General features: G+C 38.1%; 1 protein-coding gene across 1 annotated transcript in view; it reads left to right on the top strand.

The window, feature by feature from the left end:
- The first annotated feature begins 6,898 nt into the window (after window positions 1–6,898).
- Hil (peptidase hillarin) overlaps window positions 6,899–17,126 on the top strand; it is a 157,919-nt gene continuing 147,691 nt past the window's right edge. The window contains exon 1 of the mRNA XM_083112399.1: window positions 6,899–7,594. Within this exon, the coding sequence (XP_082968525.1) occupies window positions 7,076–7,594 (519 nt within the window). The 5' untranslated portion in view covers window positions 6,899–7,075. The remainder of the gene's footprint in view (window positions 7,595–17,126) is intronic.

The raw sequence follows: 17,126 nt of genomic DNA, 5'->3' as shown, positions 1-17,126 counted from the left end.
ATAAAATAAACTTAACGAAAACTCATTGCCTATACAAATAGAAATGATAAATATTATACTAAAAACTATAATACTTTATGGCACAGTAGCAACAGGCCAGGACATGCTAAGCGGCTTGTTGTTGGATGACGCGTGCTCAGCGCATCGAATCCCATCGCCGCTGTTTTCTGTTTACTACTGCATTCAAGTAGATCCCTATTTGTCCTCACGATGGTGGTCAGCACCGAGAATCGAACCCGGGACCGCTCACTCCACAGGTGAACGTTCTAACAAATTGGCTACGCGGGATTCGATTCTTGTAAAAGTAATAGAAATGTTCAGTTTATAAAATTTGTAATGTATTCCTTTCCAATTTTCTCCATTAGAATTAACTTAAAGTTGCAGAGAAAATTGCTTGCAATTATCGCCTATTTTTTTAAAAAAAAAGTAATCTGTTGTAAATTCCATGTAAGAAAATTATATTTTCACATTACATCAGGTAAACCAAGAGCAATGATATTGAACGCATGGTAAATTCCAAAAATGAATATAAAAATAAAGTTGGCGAAGAATGCACAAAGTAAACAATACATTTGGAAATCCAGCTTTGGAATTACATTGTAATTGACGCATATTTTGAACATTTCGTTTTATTTCTATTAATATATTATTTTAGAACCAACGCCATGCATCGCAAATTTGATTTCCCCACCAACGAGAAACGACCAATTTTCCAATAGCCTTGCCCAAATGAGATATGTTTCGATTTGTTGTTCGTGCTTCTTCGTTTCTTAAAGCTCTACAATTTGTTTTTAAGAGGTAAGTTCGTTTTAAATCAGATCACCAGTAAAGGCTGAAAACTGGTTTTAAATAAAAATATATATGATTTCTTTTGTTTTTAGTCTATTTAGGTGCATTGGGGTCCGCAGTAAATTTTCCATTGACGGTCAAAATCTAAAAATTGTGTTCTTATGTTAGATATATTGACATGTTCCATGCCGTAAGATGGAAGTGTTTTAAGGGAGATAGAAAAAAGGGTCAATCAATATCAAGTGGTACAGAAGAAATAAATATTGGTTGTTTGACCATTTTTTTTAAAAAAAATAACTTTTTTACCTCAACTCTGGTAAATCCTAGAACAATGAGACAAAATCTGTGATGTTAAGCGCATTATAGGCTACAATTATATTTGTGTATAATATTCTAAATATTGCTCCTTCATAATAAATTTTAAGGTCAAAATTGTGTGTCCTAATCGCTCAAAATGTCATTTTCGGATATTTTTTTTTTAGTGGGAAGGCAGTTTGATTAACACTTCAATTTTTCTTGCAATTACCTGTGTACCAATAGTGTATGTCAAAATTATTTAAAGCTTAAGACTTTAATATATATATATATATTTTTTTTTGTACAGAGTCATTTTGATAACAAAATCCAAGTTCAGGGTTATATATCTGTGGTGGGCAGTTGTTTAAAAATCTAAAATTTGAACACAATACAGTACTCTATGATAAGTAACTTCAGTAAAAATTTTGAGTTTGAGATTCAATTGGTTTAAGAGATACAGTCATGCAAAGCTCATGAAAAATTCAATAATTCGCATTAAATAAGGTATGGTTAATTTAATTTCTTATTAACATATTTTGTGTTAAAATTCTGCAAACTGTAATTTGGAATGTAAATGAACAACATTACAATCCTGAAATGGATCTGCAATAAAGTATATATACGAGGGCATGCTGAAAAGTAATGCCTCCTATTTTTTTGTTACTGAGTAAACGCATTTTGGATTTTTAATCAACCATGCATTGTACTTATCAGACGTTCCTGCTTCTCCATTGAAGGTTTCAAACTTCTACCGCCAGGGGGTGCTGACTCTAGCTAGGAAAATGGCAGCATGTAACCATGCAATGTTGGTGGAACTCCTGAAGCAGCGTGCGGTGATCGAGTTTCTAACCGCAGAAAATGTGCCCCCAATTGGCATTCATCTGAGAATGAAGGTTTTTTATGGGGATGAATGTGTAGACGTCAGTACTGTGCGACGTTAAGCTGTTCATGCTCATAACGAAAACCCCAACCGAGGAACTCTCAACGTATGTGACAGAACGGACAAATTAAAAAGAAAGAGAGAGTGTGAATTAGTACTCAAAGCCACTGGAAGGGAAGATTCCTTCATGCTGCTCTTTGTACTGCCACACCACCCCGAATATACAGGCCTAAACAAAGGAGAGGCGTACAATCATGATTCACTGTGAAGGAACATGATCTATCATATCTGTAGGTGAATCAGTGGATACAAGACAAACAAGAGTAAAACTGAGAAGTTTCGGATTGGAAGACAGAGAATGAAAGAGGTAAAACAAGAAAAATATAGAAACCAGACAGAGATAAAGGGAGAGAGACAAAGGAGGGAAGAGAAATACAGAAGCCATGCAGAGGGAAAAGATAGAAAAGTAGTAAGAGGATTATAGAAGCCAGAAAGAAAGAAAGAGGAATAGAAAGGAAGGGAAAAGAAATAACGAGAATGAAAGAGGAAGAGAAAGGAAGGGAAAAAGAGATAACGAGAAAGGAAGAGGAAGAGAAAGGAAGGGAAAAGAAATAACGAGAAAGAAGGAGGAAAGGAAAGGAAGGGAAAAGAGATAACGAGAAAGAAGGAGGAAGGGAAAAGAGATAACGAGAAAGAAGGAGGAAGGGAAAAGAAATAACGAGAAAGAAGGAGGAAAGGAAAGGAAGGGAAAAGAGATAACGAGAAAGAAGGAGGAAGAGAAAGGAAGGGAAAAGATAACGAGAAAGAAACTAAAAGGGAAAGGAAAAAGGAAAAGAGATAACCAGACAGAGAAAGAGAGAATAGGGAAGCAAATTAACAGAAACGGGAAAGAAGACAGAAAAATAAATGATCTAGAAGATATAAAGTAAGAAGAAACAAGGAAATTCTAACACTGTGGGATAAAGGACAAGAGCATTTCTTTCTCAAACGAAATAAGGGATACAAATACAAGGGAAAAGGGAACTATTCATTTCTTTATGATTCGGGGGGAGAAGACAAGTGGCCCCCCTTCCTCCTCATCACTGAACGCCTTGACTGCCTGCTAGAACAATGTCCGTTTCTTTGCCAAAGTTGTTCTGCGCTGCCAGAATCTGCGTGTCATTAGATTGGCAGGATGATTTGGAGATTGCTTTTTAGAGAATTTTGTGAAGTCAAGTCTAGTCTCGTATGGTTCTCAGTGTTGTCATAGGATCGTTCCAGCGGGGCTCTGCTTCCATCATCAGGCCATAGTTGCCAAGATTCTCTCCCTCCGTCTCTCTCTTTCCGTATCTCCTTCTCTATCTTCTTCTGAGTATCTCCATCTATTTCTTATTTGCTTCTGTATCACTTATTCTTATATCTTTCTTTTGTTTCTGTCTCCCGCTTGTAGATCCTCTTTATCTCCTTCCTTGTCTATTTCTTTCTCTACTTTGTTTCTCTCTTCTTCCAATTTTATCGCTTTCTTCTTTCATTTTCTCTCTTTTTTCTGTATCTCTTTCTTTCCCTCTCCCCTTGCTCTTCTCTTTCTCAATTCCTTTCTATTCTATTTCTCTCTTTTTATTCTTGTTTCTATACCTCTTTCTTTCTTTATCATTATTTCTTTCTGTTTCTCTCTCTCTTGTTTTTCCATCTTTCTTAATTCGTCTGCTCTTATAGTCTTTATTTCAAGCTTTCTTCCTCTTTCTTTGTCTATTTTTCTAACTCTTCTTATTCACTTTCTTTCTTCCTTCTTCTGATTTCCTATCTAATTCTTTCCCTTTATTTCCATCTCTTTCTTTGTTTCGATCTTTCCATATTTCTTCATTCCTCTGCTTCCACACTCCCTATTTCTAATTGTCGTCTCTCTTTTCTTCTTCTTTCTATCTTTTATGGGATGAAGGCACCCAAGGCACTCAAATATCAACACTTGTTGCACGTAATACATACAGCGCGGACTTCATTTTAAAGGCCAACGAGGCCCTGGCGTCTGGACTTACAGCCAGCATAATCCTGAATGGGGCACCTGGCGTGTTGTCCATATATGTTCATGATTGTTTCTTCATCTATTTCATATCATCAGGTTCATCCGACGTTCTTCATGATGTTGTTAAAATAATATTATTTATATTGTTATGTAATGTAATGTCACTCACGAGGTTCATGTCATCTGTTCTGGATCCCAGAACAGAAATAATATCACATAAAGTATTGTATACATCAATTATATCATGTATATATTCCTTGTATAGCATTACAATTTATTATTGTACCTATTTTAAAATGCAAATAGTAATAAATAGAGGAAATAAAGTCGGGGGAACCGTCAAATTCAGAGCAACTGACGTCCTGGTATATTTTTAGGAACCAGGACAATAAGACCATACCCTCGAATGTAGGCGGGAGGAAGCGGGCTTACTTCGGGGGTTCCCCCCTTATTACATGTATTGAATAGCTGTAATACGTGTATATTTGTTGCTTATAGATGATAATTGTCTAAATTATATGATAATGCAAATTCAATATGTAATGTAATAATGTAATAAAGGGAATTCTTATTATTATATCATCAGGACTCATCTTCATCATGGCGATTAGCCAAAAGTGGCAGAAATGCGATGTAAAATAAATCAAATTAAATCTTGTCTTTTATCTCTGTATGCATACGTGTGTACGTTGATCTGGCTTTACTCTACATGATATTCGGATACGAGGGCCACTATTTATATTTTGAGCCTTGGCAACACTGATTGACGTTAGGCGCGATTTGACGTTTGCACGGAATCGTCTGGCATTATTGACCATAACGTACTTCAAATGTTTTGTCAATAGCTTGATTTGTGTTGTTCATGTTGCCTTGGAGACTGCGCGACAACAATAAAATGGAATTAACTCGTGAACATTTTCGTGCGATGATTTTTTTACGATTTTCGACGTGGATTATCAAGACAAGAGTGCATCGATCAACTTACTTCCACATTTGGCGATGAAGCCCCATCCTTTGCCACTGTGAAACGCTGGTATAACGAATTTAATCGTGGCCGCCATTCGCTCACCGACGAGATTCGCGAAGGTCGTCCAAAATCAGTTGTTGTTCAAGAAAACATTGATGCTGTGCAAAACCTAATACTGCAAGATCGTCATGTGACATACTGTGAGATTGAGGCAACCATAGGCATTAGTTCCACCAGCATATATAAAATATTACATGATCATTTAGCTGTGAGAAAGGTATGTTCTCGTTGGATCACACACAATTTGACAAAAACTCAAAAAGACGCTCGCGTCAATTGGTGCAAACAAATGCTCAATAAATACAATCGTGGTGCTTCAAAAGACGTATATAAGATTGTAACAGGTGACGAATCATGGATATATGCATGTGAGCCGGAACGTAAACAGCAGTCGACTGTATGGGTGTTTTAAGATGAACCCAATCCAACAAAAGTTGTTCGCGCTCGAAGCACATCGAAACAAATGGTCGCCTGTTTTTTTCGGGAAAACTGGTCATGTGGCAACTGTGCCTTTAGAGGAACGTAGAACGGTCAACTCTGAATGGTACACAACAATTTGTTTGCCAGAGGTCTTCGGTCAAATACGGAAAACAAACGCACGCCGTCGGATCATTCTTCATCAAGACAATGCCAGCTGTCACACATCTCGTCTAACAACCGACTTTATGAACAGTCAAAAAATCGAATTGATGGGTCATCCGCCGTACAGTCCTGATTTGGCACCCAATGACTTCTTCTTGTTCCCGAATGTCAAGAATAAATTGCGTGGACAACGATTTTCGTCGGCGGAAGACGCCGTTGATGCGTTCAAAAACCATATTATGGAGGTGTCTCAAGAAGATTGGAAAAACTGCTTTGACAAATGGTTCGAACGAATGCAAAAGTGTATTGACCATAAAGGAGAATACTTCGAAAAACAATAAAGCAGTTTTCAATGCCAAATTCCTGTTTTTTCATTGTTAGGCTCAAAATATAAATAGTGACCCTCGTATACTATTTGGGTAGATTAAAAATAATCCCTACTGCCAACAGTATCATCAGTAATAAGCCAGGCTCTCCCCGATAGCGCAGTGGTAACGCTGCTGCTTTGTAATCAATGCGTCACAGGTTCGATCTCTAGTTCGGATAACACTTTGAATTACAGATCCAGTTCTGATCAGCCAGTTGTAAACCGTATTGTATCCTGTTGATGGCATGTCCAGGATTTTCGAAACGAGGCCTCCCATTGGGCACGCCACTGTATCCTGTGTGATGTTTATAACTAAGAGAGAATATATGGTAAATGCCACATTAAGCTAATGAAGTTAGCAGCTTGTTTCTATATGTTCCAGCGGAAGGCTGGATGAAATTTATTGTTCATCTGGAACAGTGGGATCCATGAGTATTATCGTGCAAATTGTCCATGACCATTTTCATTAATTTTTCTCTTACATATGTGTTTGTAAGCAATGGATGTTTATGTATGCTGGTGCAGAAGTTGTCAACAGCTTGTTTTGAGTTTTCTTTTAATTCTTGAAGCTCTTATTGGGTCAAATAAAGTGCACGAACATGGTGATGGACAATTTGCACGGTAATACTCATGGATCCCACTGTACATTGGGGGGATTGAATTCGATCTGTAGTTTTCTTGACTCGGGTTGTTCGCTACTAGACGGTAAAGAGAGGACGAAGTGCTTTTTTTTGCACTTAAAAGAAAAAGAGACCCAAGTGGAAGTCAGCCGAGCAAGAATGACTAAGTCTGATACAGCGTTTGTGGCACACTGATGGTTCACGGACCGCGATAACGCTCTTCTGTGTACCTCGAGCGAACAGGTGGGAAAGGGGGGAGGGAGGAAGAGGGGAAGCGAGGGGGGAGGGCAGCAGAATCTGTGGAGAGGAACGGGCTCGGCCAGTGTACGTTGTGGTTGGTTGAGTGTACAGACGTACAGTCATGGCGGCCAACACCAGTGCTGTGCTGGAGTGAATTGTGATATTTCTTCCTACCCTTTTCCTCCTTTCCTGTCCCTTGTTTTTTAAAGAAAGTGCAACAGTGTGGTTTTTGTTGGATGCAAGCAGCTGGTTTCGTGTGTCGCGAGTGAACATGTATCGTATGAATTTCTACGAAAGCACCTGTTTTCGGTGCGACCAAACAGTGTACCAAGTTGATCGTGTTGGGCCTTTGAAAGATTTTACGTTCTTTCACAGTGGCTGCTTCAAGTGTTACGTTTGCGGTACGAAGTTGACCCTTAAGACGTATTACAACAATCAACACAAGCAGGAGGACAAGGAAGTGTACTGCTGCAGCCATGTGCCCAAGATTGGCCCTGGGCACCTGGACGGCTCGGCCGTGGGCATCCGCTCTGCCCTCAATGTGCCCAAATCGACGACGTTCGTCAACGAGCAGATCAGGGGCTTCGGGAAGGGGACCTTTGACTGCGAGGCCCTCAATATAAGGTCCCATCTCAACAATTCTAAGGAGAATGGCCACAACTCGAGCCACAATGATTACCAATATGGAAGGTTCGATGCTAGCGCCCTGCACATAGCACATGCACTACGAGCGACGGAGATACAGAAAGGATATGGAAAGGCGAGGGAGAAGCCTATCGATTTTTACCTGGTGAGTAGCCTGTTTGGAATTTTTAAGATAAGAGTAGGCATGAGTTGTATCCGACACGCGAACGTCGCCAATATGTCAAGAATGGGAGGACATATTCTATGTCTTGTGACCTTTTCTGTATTCGTACCTATCCAGCTTGTAGATAGGCTAATTGGGACTGAGCCTACAGTTTAAAGTGGGATCCGAACCACTCTGTGCCTCTACCAGGTATGGAACTCGGGATCCCTTGATTACAAGGCGACGACGTTACCTCTATGCCATCTGGGAGGCATCCCACTTGATGCGAAAATGGTTAGGGAGCGGGGGAGAGGTTGCTCAAGTCCCCACAAGACTGTTGACCGATGATATATCCTAACACTCTCTTGCCACCAGCCCAATTATTTCCACAACCTTCACCCCTCAAGTTTTACACAAAGGTTCCAGTTTCTGGTTATTTTTACTTTAAATTTACCCTTACACTCCGTAAATGGTAACTTGCACCTCTTACATGAAGAAATCTGGGTAAACCCCGTCTGTTGTCACAACCTCCTTTCCCAAAATAAATCTAATCGTTGACACAAAATACATTAAAACAAATTCCCTGCCTTTTCCAGATTTTTTCCAAGTCTGTCGAAATTCTGGAGCGGTTAATTTGAATAAATATAAAAACAAATCTGGTGGCGTCCGTACGATTTCAGTTTTTGCGGTGATGATTGGCGTGTGTCTGTACATTCTACAATTATATTTCATTCAATAACGGATTAACAACTTTCTCTTCCGGACAAAGATTAACTGTTTAGCCGCCATTTATTTACATATGGTCATAGATTCATTGAAGAAGTATTGCTATTTCATTTTAATACAGGAGGTGGAGATTGGCATAGCAGGAGTGTATTAATCCATCCCTGGTGTTTAGATTTTTATCGATGTTTCTTCTTTTTAAGTTATCTTCAAGCTGAAAAACCATTAGTAATGCTGTGACGTTTTTCTTTTCGTTATTTTCAAATCGTTTTCATACGTCTCAAAACAGAGTCGAAACCAGCTAGGCTCCCTGTCACTATGGCCAAATACTGAATCTGGCACCCATGCTCCTCCAACTTTGAAACAATAAATTAAATAACAACACTAAGGGCTTGTTAGTCAAGTTGATTTCAGTGATGATAATGTAATTATTCAAACATACACACACACACATTCGAAACACGTGTCTTACCACGGTGCACTAACTTTTCAACCACAGATGCCAGCACCTTTCTTTTAAATTGTTATTAAGCAACAATAGCAATACAAATGATAAACAGTATTGTAACAAATTGGTCTTCTTCTTCATGACCCTCTCAATATGGATGTCGATTTTGGTCAGCGGTCTTGCCTTCTTTGGTATTAGTTAGTCGAAAACATTATTGTTGGTTTAAGCAATAATAAATGTTCACAAAATTAAGATGAAGTTTGCTCCTTGTTAACTTGGAAGTATCTTGCATAGATACTCCCAAATGTAATGGCTATGCAGAAATTGCTAGTTACCATAGACCTGTGATGTGATTTATTGTATGTCCACATCAAAAATTAACAGCACCATTGGTCGAAAACTTTAACATAGGCGGTGTGAGCCACTCAACAGAAGACAAGACATTTCATACATTTGTTGCCCTGCGAAAACTCAAATTTCCTCAAATAACAACTAGGTTTTTCTAGTCCCAAATAATGTCAAAATTAATTTGATATAGTCAGAATCATATATCCTGGTTCCAACCACCTACTTTCTGTTGTGAATGACCAGTAGCTAAGTACTAAAAACCCAAAATCCTTATTGTTTGTAATGGTAGACGCAATATACATGTCAGTTAAGTTGAGTGTAAATCAGATCAGAATTTGTTACTTTCATATTGTACCACTTAATCAAAAAAAATAATTTCTATGATAGAGTTTTCCAAATTATTAAGGTTAGAATTTTATGTTAAAGATCGGACAATATAAACTTCGTGACTAAAACTCCCCCCTAACTTATTTACTTTTCATTGATTGAGTCGGATAAATGTTGAAGAATGTATGAGAATGACTAATGTTTCAGTGTATTAATAGTTTGAAATTGAAGGAACACTTATGCTAGAAAGTCAATTTTTCCCGACGATATAATTGTAATTATTGTGATCATATTATTTTGAAATTATTACTTAATCAATTCTTATCACTCTATCAATCCTAGATGAGAGCACACGTACATAGTGAACATTTTTCATAAGCTCTTTTAAATAAGTTTTAAATAGTAACGAAATGATGGCATGAAATAAATATAACAGTGCGTTGGAACTCCACGTCCACCAGTGTGTGTTTTAACGCATGCTTCCTAGACTTTTCGTAGACATATTCACAGAATATTCTGCGTTAAACCTTCAAACAAGGTAAACAATCTGCAAATTTCTATTCCAAATTATACATAATAATTCTTACTGCCATCTTTCCTCTATAATTAAATTACAATATATTTAATAAGTTCGCATTTAACGCACAGCAGGTCCATTGCCATGTTCACTCTGTTTCTGCAAAGCGAGAGTCACGAATTCAAACAAAACACAAACGGAGGACAACATCTACTGATTGTACTAGCCTATAGTATAAACATAGCCTACGTTTGCAATGTTACAGAAACTGAACAATGTGAAAACATCGAATTAAATAAGTAATAACGCAGAGAACTTTACAAAGATTTACGTGATATCTTGGGCGAGACAGTAAATATATTTTATCTGCCGACTGGTACCTAACCTAACTCACTGTTGTACATATTGTGACTTTGTGGAGTAACTGTCAAGACATAATCTTATAAATTAGGTACATACTAGCTTCTTATAGTTGGTGTATGAGCCTAGAAAAAAAGTTTTACAACCAATAAATAACTTCTAAAAGTGTGTGTAATGAATGTTTACTTTGCAGTTTTAACTAGTGAGGAATTTGTGTCTCTCACGTTTAACTAGCTGCACCCTCTGGCGGGCCATTTCTAAATTATAGGTTTTAGAATTTCTCAACTGGCACAGACGTAAATATTTGGATACTTTCGAGTAATAGAGTAATATGGTTTTTGTTTTAAGCTCACTTTAAGCACTGATAGGCTAATCGGGACTGGACCTACAGTTTAAAGTGGGATCCGAACAACTTTGTGCTTTTACCCGCTATCGTACCCGGGACAACTTGATTCTTTTCGAAAATAAACTCCTTTTTTCAGCCATGATTCACATGTACAAGTATATTTTTTTGTGAGGAAATAAAATAGAGAGGAAAACCATGGCATAGGTTGTGCATTATTTTCAGTCACAAGAAAAAAATCATGTATTAAAGTGTTTATAACCCAAAACTTCTTACAGTTCATTCTTATAATTCTACAGTGTCTAGTGTTAAACCTCCATTGTTTTTGCTGTGTACGCGTATCAAATAATCGAATGTTTGTAGGCGAAGATATGGACTATCATTGTTCACACCAGGACGAATATTACTTTTCTTGAACCTACAGTTGTATCGTTGGGTGATTTCCAAATTTGTTATATTAGTGGAAGCAGTATAGATATATATTTGGCATGCAAATATGCATGTGACGTCACTATGCATATGTGAACTTTAAAGAAGAACAAAAAAGTATTGAGCGAAACAACTAGTAGGCATACGTCGAGGTTGGAACAGGTTTCCGTAAACGGACATGCGTGGTCGCCAGTGGGGGCAGCGAATGTGTGTCACGCGGAGGCGAGTTCAGAGGGAGCCACCTGTCTCTTGGTCCCATCGCTGTGTCCTTCTTAATGCAAATGCCGCCAGGATTCTTGGGTTTAATGGGTATTTCATCACAGCCCATTGTCAATCATCATCTCGACTCTTTATCGTCATTGCTGCTGCTCGCGTTCCACATTCCTTTCCCGTCCGATTGTCGTCGAGAGTCCCACGCTCGCTTCCATTTTGAGACGAGTCGAAAGCACTTGTTCCTTTTGAAGTGCGACTTTCACTTCGCCATGAAAGTCTTTGCGTGCACTTTGCTTAAGATGCCAGTAAACAGACATTGCTTGCTCGTATCTTCTTTCAAAAGAGTCCAAAGACTTTCCACGTGCACTGACATCTGAGAATGGAGCTCTTGTCTGCAGTGACGTCATTGTGAAACCAAAGCACTTGACTGGTGGAATGTTGTAATAGTACGTTGTCGTCATGTTAATCTAAAACCTGTATACGTGATGAATGTTATGTGTTTGGTAAGCTAATGCCTTACAGAAAACATGGACGTAACTTGAGACCTAACTTTGGGGGGGTGGGGGCGGAATCGTAAAGTTCCCATTCTATAAAGCGAAGGACATTTTGATCAAGAAATTACTAACGAGTTTGCAAACGCAGAGATATACATACACTTCAAATATCCACCAATTAAAGATCGTTTTGAAGGGAGAAACACGTTAAGGATTTTCGGCTTTCAAAGTTTTTGGGGTGGGGAGAGGGACCTCTTTCCCCAAGGATAAAAGTCACTGTACAATACTGGTAAAGAGATAAGTAAAGTTCTCCGTGCATATTGCGCAATCAGTGCAGTGCCATGAAGGTACATTTAGGGGGTGATGTGGGTGGGGGTAGGGTCCCACACATTCTCAATCTTGACCAGATTTGAGGTGATGTGACCAGCACAACGCTCAGGTCGCTTTTACCCCCCCCCCCCCAAGATTTCCCCCAGGTACCCATATATTTGAGGCAGAGTGAACGCTGTAGCCGCTTTTGTGCCAAGGCCGGAAAAACTCTGACCTTAGATCACTCAGCCCGGGAATCGAACCCTGGTTTCCCGCTTGGCAGACACACGCCCTACCGCGGCAAATGACACAGTAGCGATAACGTAATGTAATGAAGTAACGGCTTACAGTTACTTAAAGTAACTCTGATGCTAAGGTCTTCACATCTGAAGAAAAGAACATTGGGGGTCCACTCCTTGTCACAGGGCGGAGCCAAATAGTCCGTTGCTATTGAAACAGATCTCACGTGATACGTTTGTTGCCAGATGTCAGAGGGGAAGAGGTTAGTTCCGTTGTTTGTGCCTAACCTTGTGAACGTCGCAGAGCTAATTTGTATAAAAAGCAGGCAACACGGCGTTAGGCTCTCAGGAGCTTCTAATCGGGATTAGTCTGCGACTCAGTCCCATGCTTTGACCCCCAGTAATATCCATATAGAGCGTACTAGTGCCCATGTGATATTGAAACTCTTGATAAATGCTTGCTGCAATCTATTCTTTTCTCGATCTCATCTCGAATTTGAAATAAAAATGAAATGCTTATTAAAAATAACCTAAGAACATGCTTTTTCCCACCTTAAACATCGCATAAAAATAACACGGAAACTCATTGAAAAATGTTTCAAAATTGAAAACCTTTTGTAGCCACTCATGAGTATAAACGCCCTACAAATGTGTAAATATGTAACAGTATTGACATCCATAAATAATATTCTAGTGTTACGTGTTCACACAAGAAAAGGTAAGGTTATAGACATGAGATTGAATTAAAATATTCACAATGATTTGATTTCATATAATTATGAAGTACTTTGTGGTGCCTGCTAACAAATGAAAAACACTTGAGTATGATCATGTAGCCTGAATGCATGAAAAGCATTGTTACGTGTGTGGCAAGATTTATCGTCGTTTGTCTACGATGCATATAGGCTACAGATGCTAATACGTTTTGTTGGTGAAATATGCAAATTGTATGGTTTCACAAACATTTAAACCTTAATGCGATTAAAAACTAATAATTTTCAGATTAATTCATTTTGTTATTTACATGGATTATGGCAATTTTTCGTGGAATGTCACAATAGTGGATTAAACTATATTTTCACAATATTTGGTAATTACGGTTTACGATAATTGGAAGGATGAAAAGTTAGATATGGCTGTTTATAATGATTATGAACAAATGGTGTATGATAGTGAAAAATTGTGGTTCCTTTTCGACTTTAGCACCAATATATACATGATGAACATAAATAATTCAAAACGATTATTTGACTGTATGTATACCTGTGAAATTATACATGCAACATTTTTGGCTTATGTAAATAAGTGTCACAGTAAAGCAGTTTTAGCTTGCAAAAGTTGTTCATGTAATTTATACTCCAATTTGAGATTTACATTCGAGATTTTTCTCTTGTCTCGATAAGTCTCGAACAACCTTTACCAACGAGCACTCTCTCGGAGAAAAAGAAAAGATTAATATAAACGTGCGGCACAATTATTCGAGCCATCAAGACAGATTTACAAAAAGAGCATGTAAATGTTATCCACGAAGAGAAATTATGACGTTGAACCAGTAAAGTAACTGACCTTGACGAGAAACGTGCATCCTGTAAGTATACAGTGCATTCCAAGTGTAAATTTAAAGATATATCATTAACATATTTAAATCCTAAAGAGGTTTAATCTATGATTATGGATCGAGGTGGAAAAAATCGAAAGCATTAAAATAATAAAAATACATGCATCTGGGTTCTAAACTTGAACCTTATCGGATGCCTGTCGTGAGGTCTTACACTGTATGAGCTGTATGTTCACATAGACCAAGAGTTCACCATTTAGATCGGAGCAGGATGCACATAGTAATCGTGAGTACCCGTATTGTACTAAAACTATGGTGCTTGCAGTGCTTACACGAAAAAATGTTATCTGTGAAAATGTACTAATTGCACATGTTCATAAAACATTAAGTCTTAAACAAGAAAAACTTAGAATTTATTTTGATTTGATTTTTTATTTTGATTCTTGTTATTTAACGTCGCTTTTCTGCCACATTTGGCTAATCGCGACAATGAGGATGAGTGATGATATGACGACATTAATGAAGGGACACTCACAAAGAACACCCATGCCCTGTGATTACTACTCCGCCATGGAAGTCGACACTTTGGATTTACTATTACTAACTATGTACATTAAAAGTTAAGTTAACTCTATAGCGAGGCTTTAGAGAGGTTTTTTTGTTGGGTGCCGCGTGGTCAGCGCATCGAGTCCCGTCGCCGCTGTTCTTTGGCTTCTGATGCTGGAACCAGCTACTTCCTCTTTTCAAGTATCTCCTCAATTGTTCTCACGACACTGGGCCAACGCCAAAATTTCGGGAGTTCCCACTGGGAATCGAACCCATGGACCACTAGCACCAAAGGCAAGACCGCTAACCATTTGGCTACGCGGGAAACCAACTATAATCATATTATTATTCATTATTACAAAAGTACAATTTACAGGTTTTATGAGCGTGAGATAGACCACGTTGAGTGGTCAATACATGATTATTAGTGAGAAGGTTCTAGATTCGAGTATCGACCGCAGTATTGGTTTTTCATTGCGTTTGTCCCTTCACCTATTTCATCTATCCGGCATTCATCCTTATCGTCCTAGCTGACCCCGTGGCAGAGTGGTTTGCAGGGGTTTCGGGATTGAATCCTGGCGTGAGCATGGATGTTCTTTTTTAGTGTCTCTTCATCAATTTCATCACTCATCCTCATCTCCGCGGTTAGTCAAAATCAGAAGAAAAGCGACGTATAAAAACGCAATTCTACCTAATCGTCCTTATTGACTAACGGAGTACGGAAACAAAGTTAACAAGAACATGAAACCCTTGAAGGTACGCAACCAAAACTTTTCAAGAGTTAAATGGGTTGCCGAACTGTTCAGGATATGACGTAAAATTTATAGAGCGCATATCCTGTATTGTTAGGCAACCCTTTAACTCTTCAGTGATTTTCAGTTGCAGAGATGCAAGGGGTAGCAAATGCCGTGTTGTTTATTGGTTATTTAACGCAGTTTCTCTAGCTTAATATAAGTTTAGCTTAATCACGACAACAATGATTAATGATTAGATGAAGTACATGAAACAACAAACATTATGAAATACTCATGTTGAGGTCGGGACATGAACCTGCTATGTTCAACGGCGATATTGTGCTTAGGGCGCTCATTTTTTGTTGGATTGAATGGCTTCTTTTTACCTAGATTAACCTACCCCAGTCGGAAAACCATACCCCAATAGATAAGAACATTTTTATATAAACTTTTACAGCAAATATGCATTTTACATGTAATATTTAAGTTTAAATTAAACGCTAATGATACAAAATATTCTCCCTCCCCCACCTTCTCCAATGTTTTTGCGTGGTTACTTGTAGTCAATATACTTTCGTACATTTGAACTCGGAACCTTTACACGATGCTTTGTCATATTGAAGCTCGAAAGAAACGACCCACAAAACCAGTATCCTCAAAAGGCAAGATGCCAACTGTGTCATGCAGTAGGACACATTTTTCGTTCCCTGTTGAGTCACCTTGATAACATCCATAAGGTGGTTGCTAAGTGACGCGTCTTTGAATAGTGATAAAACTAGTTTCCAGTCTGGGAAAAGAACCTTTACGTTCGATCAAAATAACAATCATGAGAAATTCCGTTAATTGTTCATTTTTATGTGAAATAAAGCAGGTACGTATACATAACCAAAATAAGCATAATTCACTTGCACTTCTGTTAAAACTCAGAACCAAACAAGTATTTATGAAATGTACTTGTTCAATAAAAGCATGAAGACCTCACCAATGCCATAGTAGTAACTCTGTCGCCTTGTAATCAAGGAGTCCCAGGTTCGATCCCCGGTGGAGCATATTGCACTGTGGTTCCGATCGTTAAATGGCTTATAGCCAATCTGAGCAAAATATGAATTTTTAAACCACGCACTTGTATAATAGCGTTCGAAATTAGCGGCTACAAGTCGCAAAGTGGGACTGTATTTCTCTAGTTTGGCGCCTAGCTGAATCTATCACGTCACCATTTTTGGCAACTATGCAGTTGCTATCCATATGAACATTATGCGAATGTTATCTTGAAACGTTAGTGCAGGAACCGTGGATTATTTTATGCATACTAATCTGCTCGTATCATCGAATAGTACATACTTAATCTTATTTTTCGCGACTTTAATCTCGATTATGAGGGTGAATCTTGATGAAATGTAGCAGAGAAGAATGCAGTTATCTGTAATTCGAATCCGAGACCGTCAACAAATAGTTTGTATTTCGTGGAATGTCCGTGTCACTAACTAACAGGTTTTCAAAGCTTTACATCGACCAAAACGAAGAAAATTTTCAACACGAAAGTAGAAAAGCAGTTTAAATAAATCCAGATTGCATTACTTTTATTACATGTTGTGTGGTTCTAAAACGTACAGAAATCAAGAGTGTACTGAAGGGAGGTGCTGATGAATGTGCAGCTTCCTCCAAATGTGCAAACGAAAAAGGAAAATTTTGAGAAAAACGTTTTGAGGATATTTTATACAATTTAATTAAATAATATGAAATGAATAAGATACAAGAAGAACTTGATAATTCAGCGAGTTTTTAACCCAAAACAAATGTTATATTTAGCAAGTATAAATCTACTACCACACAAATTAATGCCGAAGAGGTTTGGAAAAGATTTCACATGTTGTTTTTATGTAACTTGAAAATGTTATCAGATTTTTGTTTATAAGATGAATTCGGCTTCAAGTTCAAATCTTCCCT

This window comes from Lepisma saccharinum, chromosome 26, assembly GCF_977018435.1.
Source record: "Lepisma saccharinum chromosome 26, izLepSacc3.1, whole genome shotgun sequence".
NCBI classification, from domain to species: domain Eukaryota; kingdom Metazoa; phylum Arthropoda; class Insecta; order Zygentoma; family Lepismatidae; genus Lepisma; species Lepisma saccharinum.
This window is presented reverse-complemented; position numbering and strand designations above follow the sequence as displayed.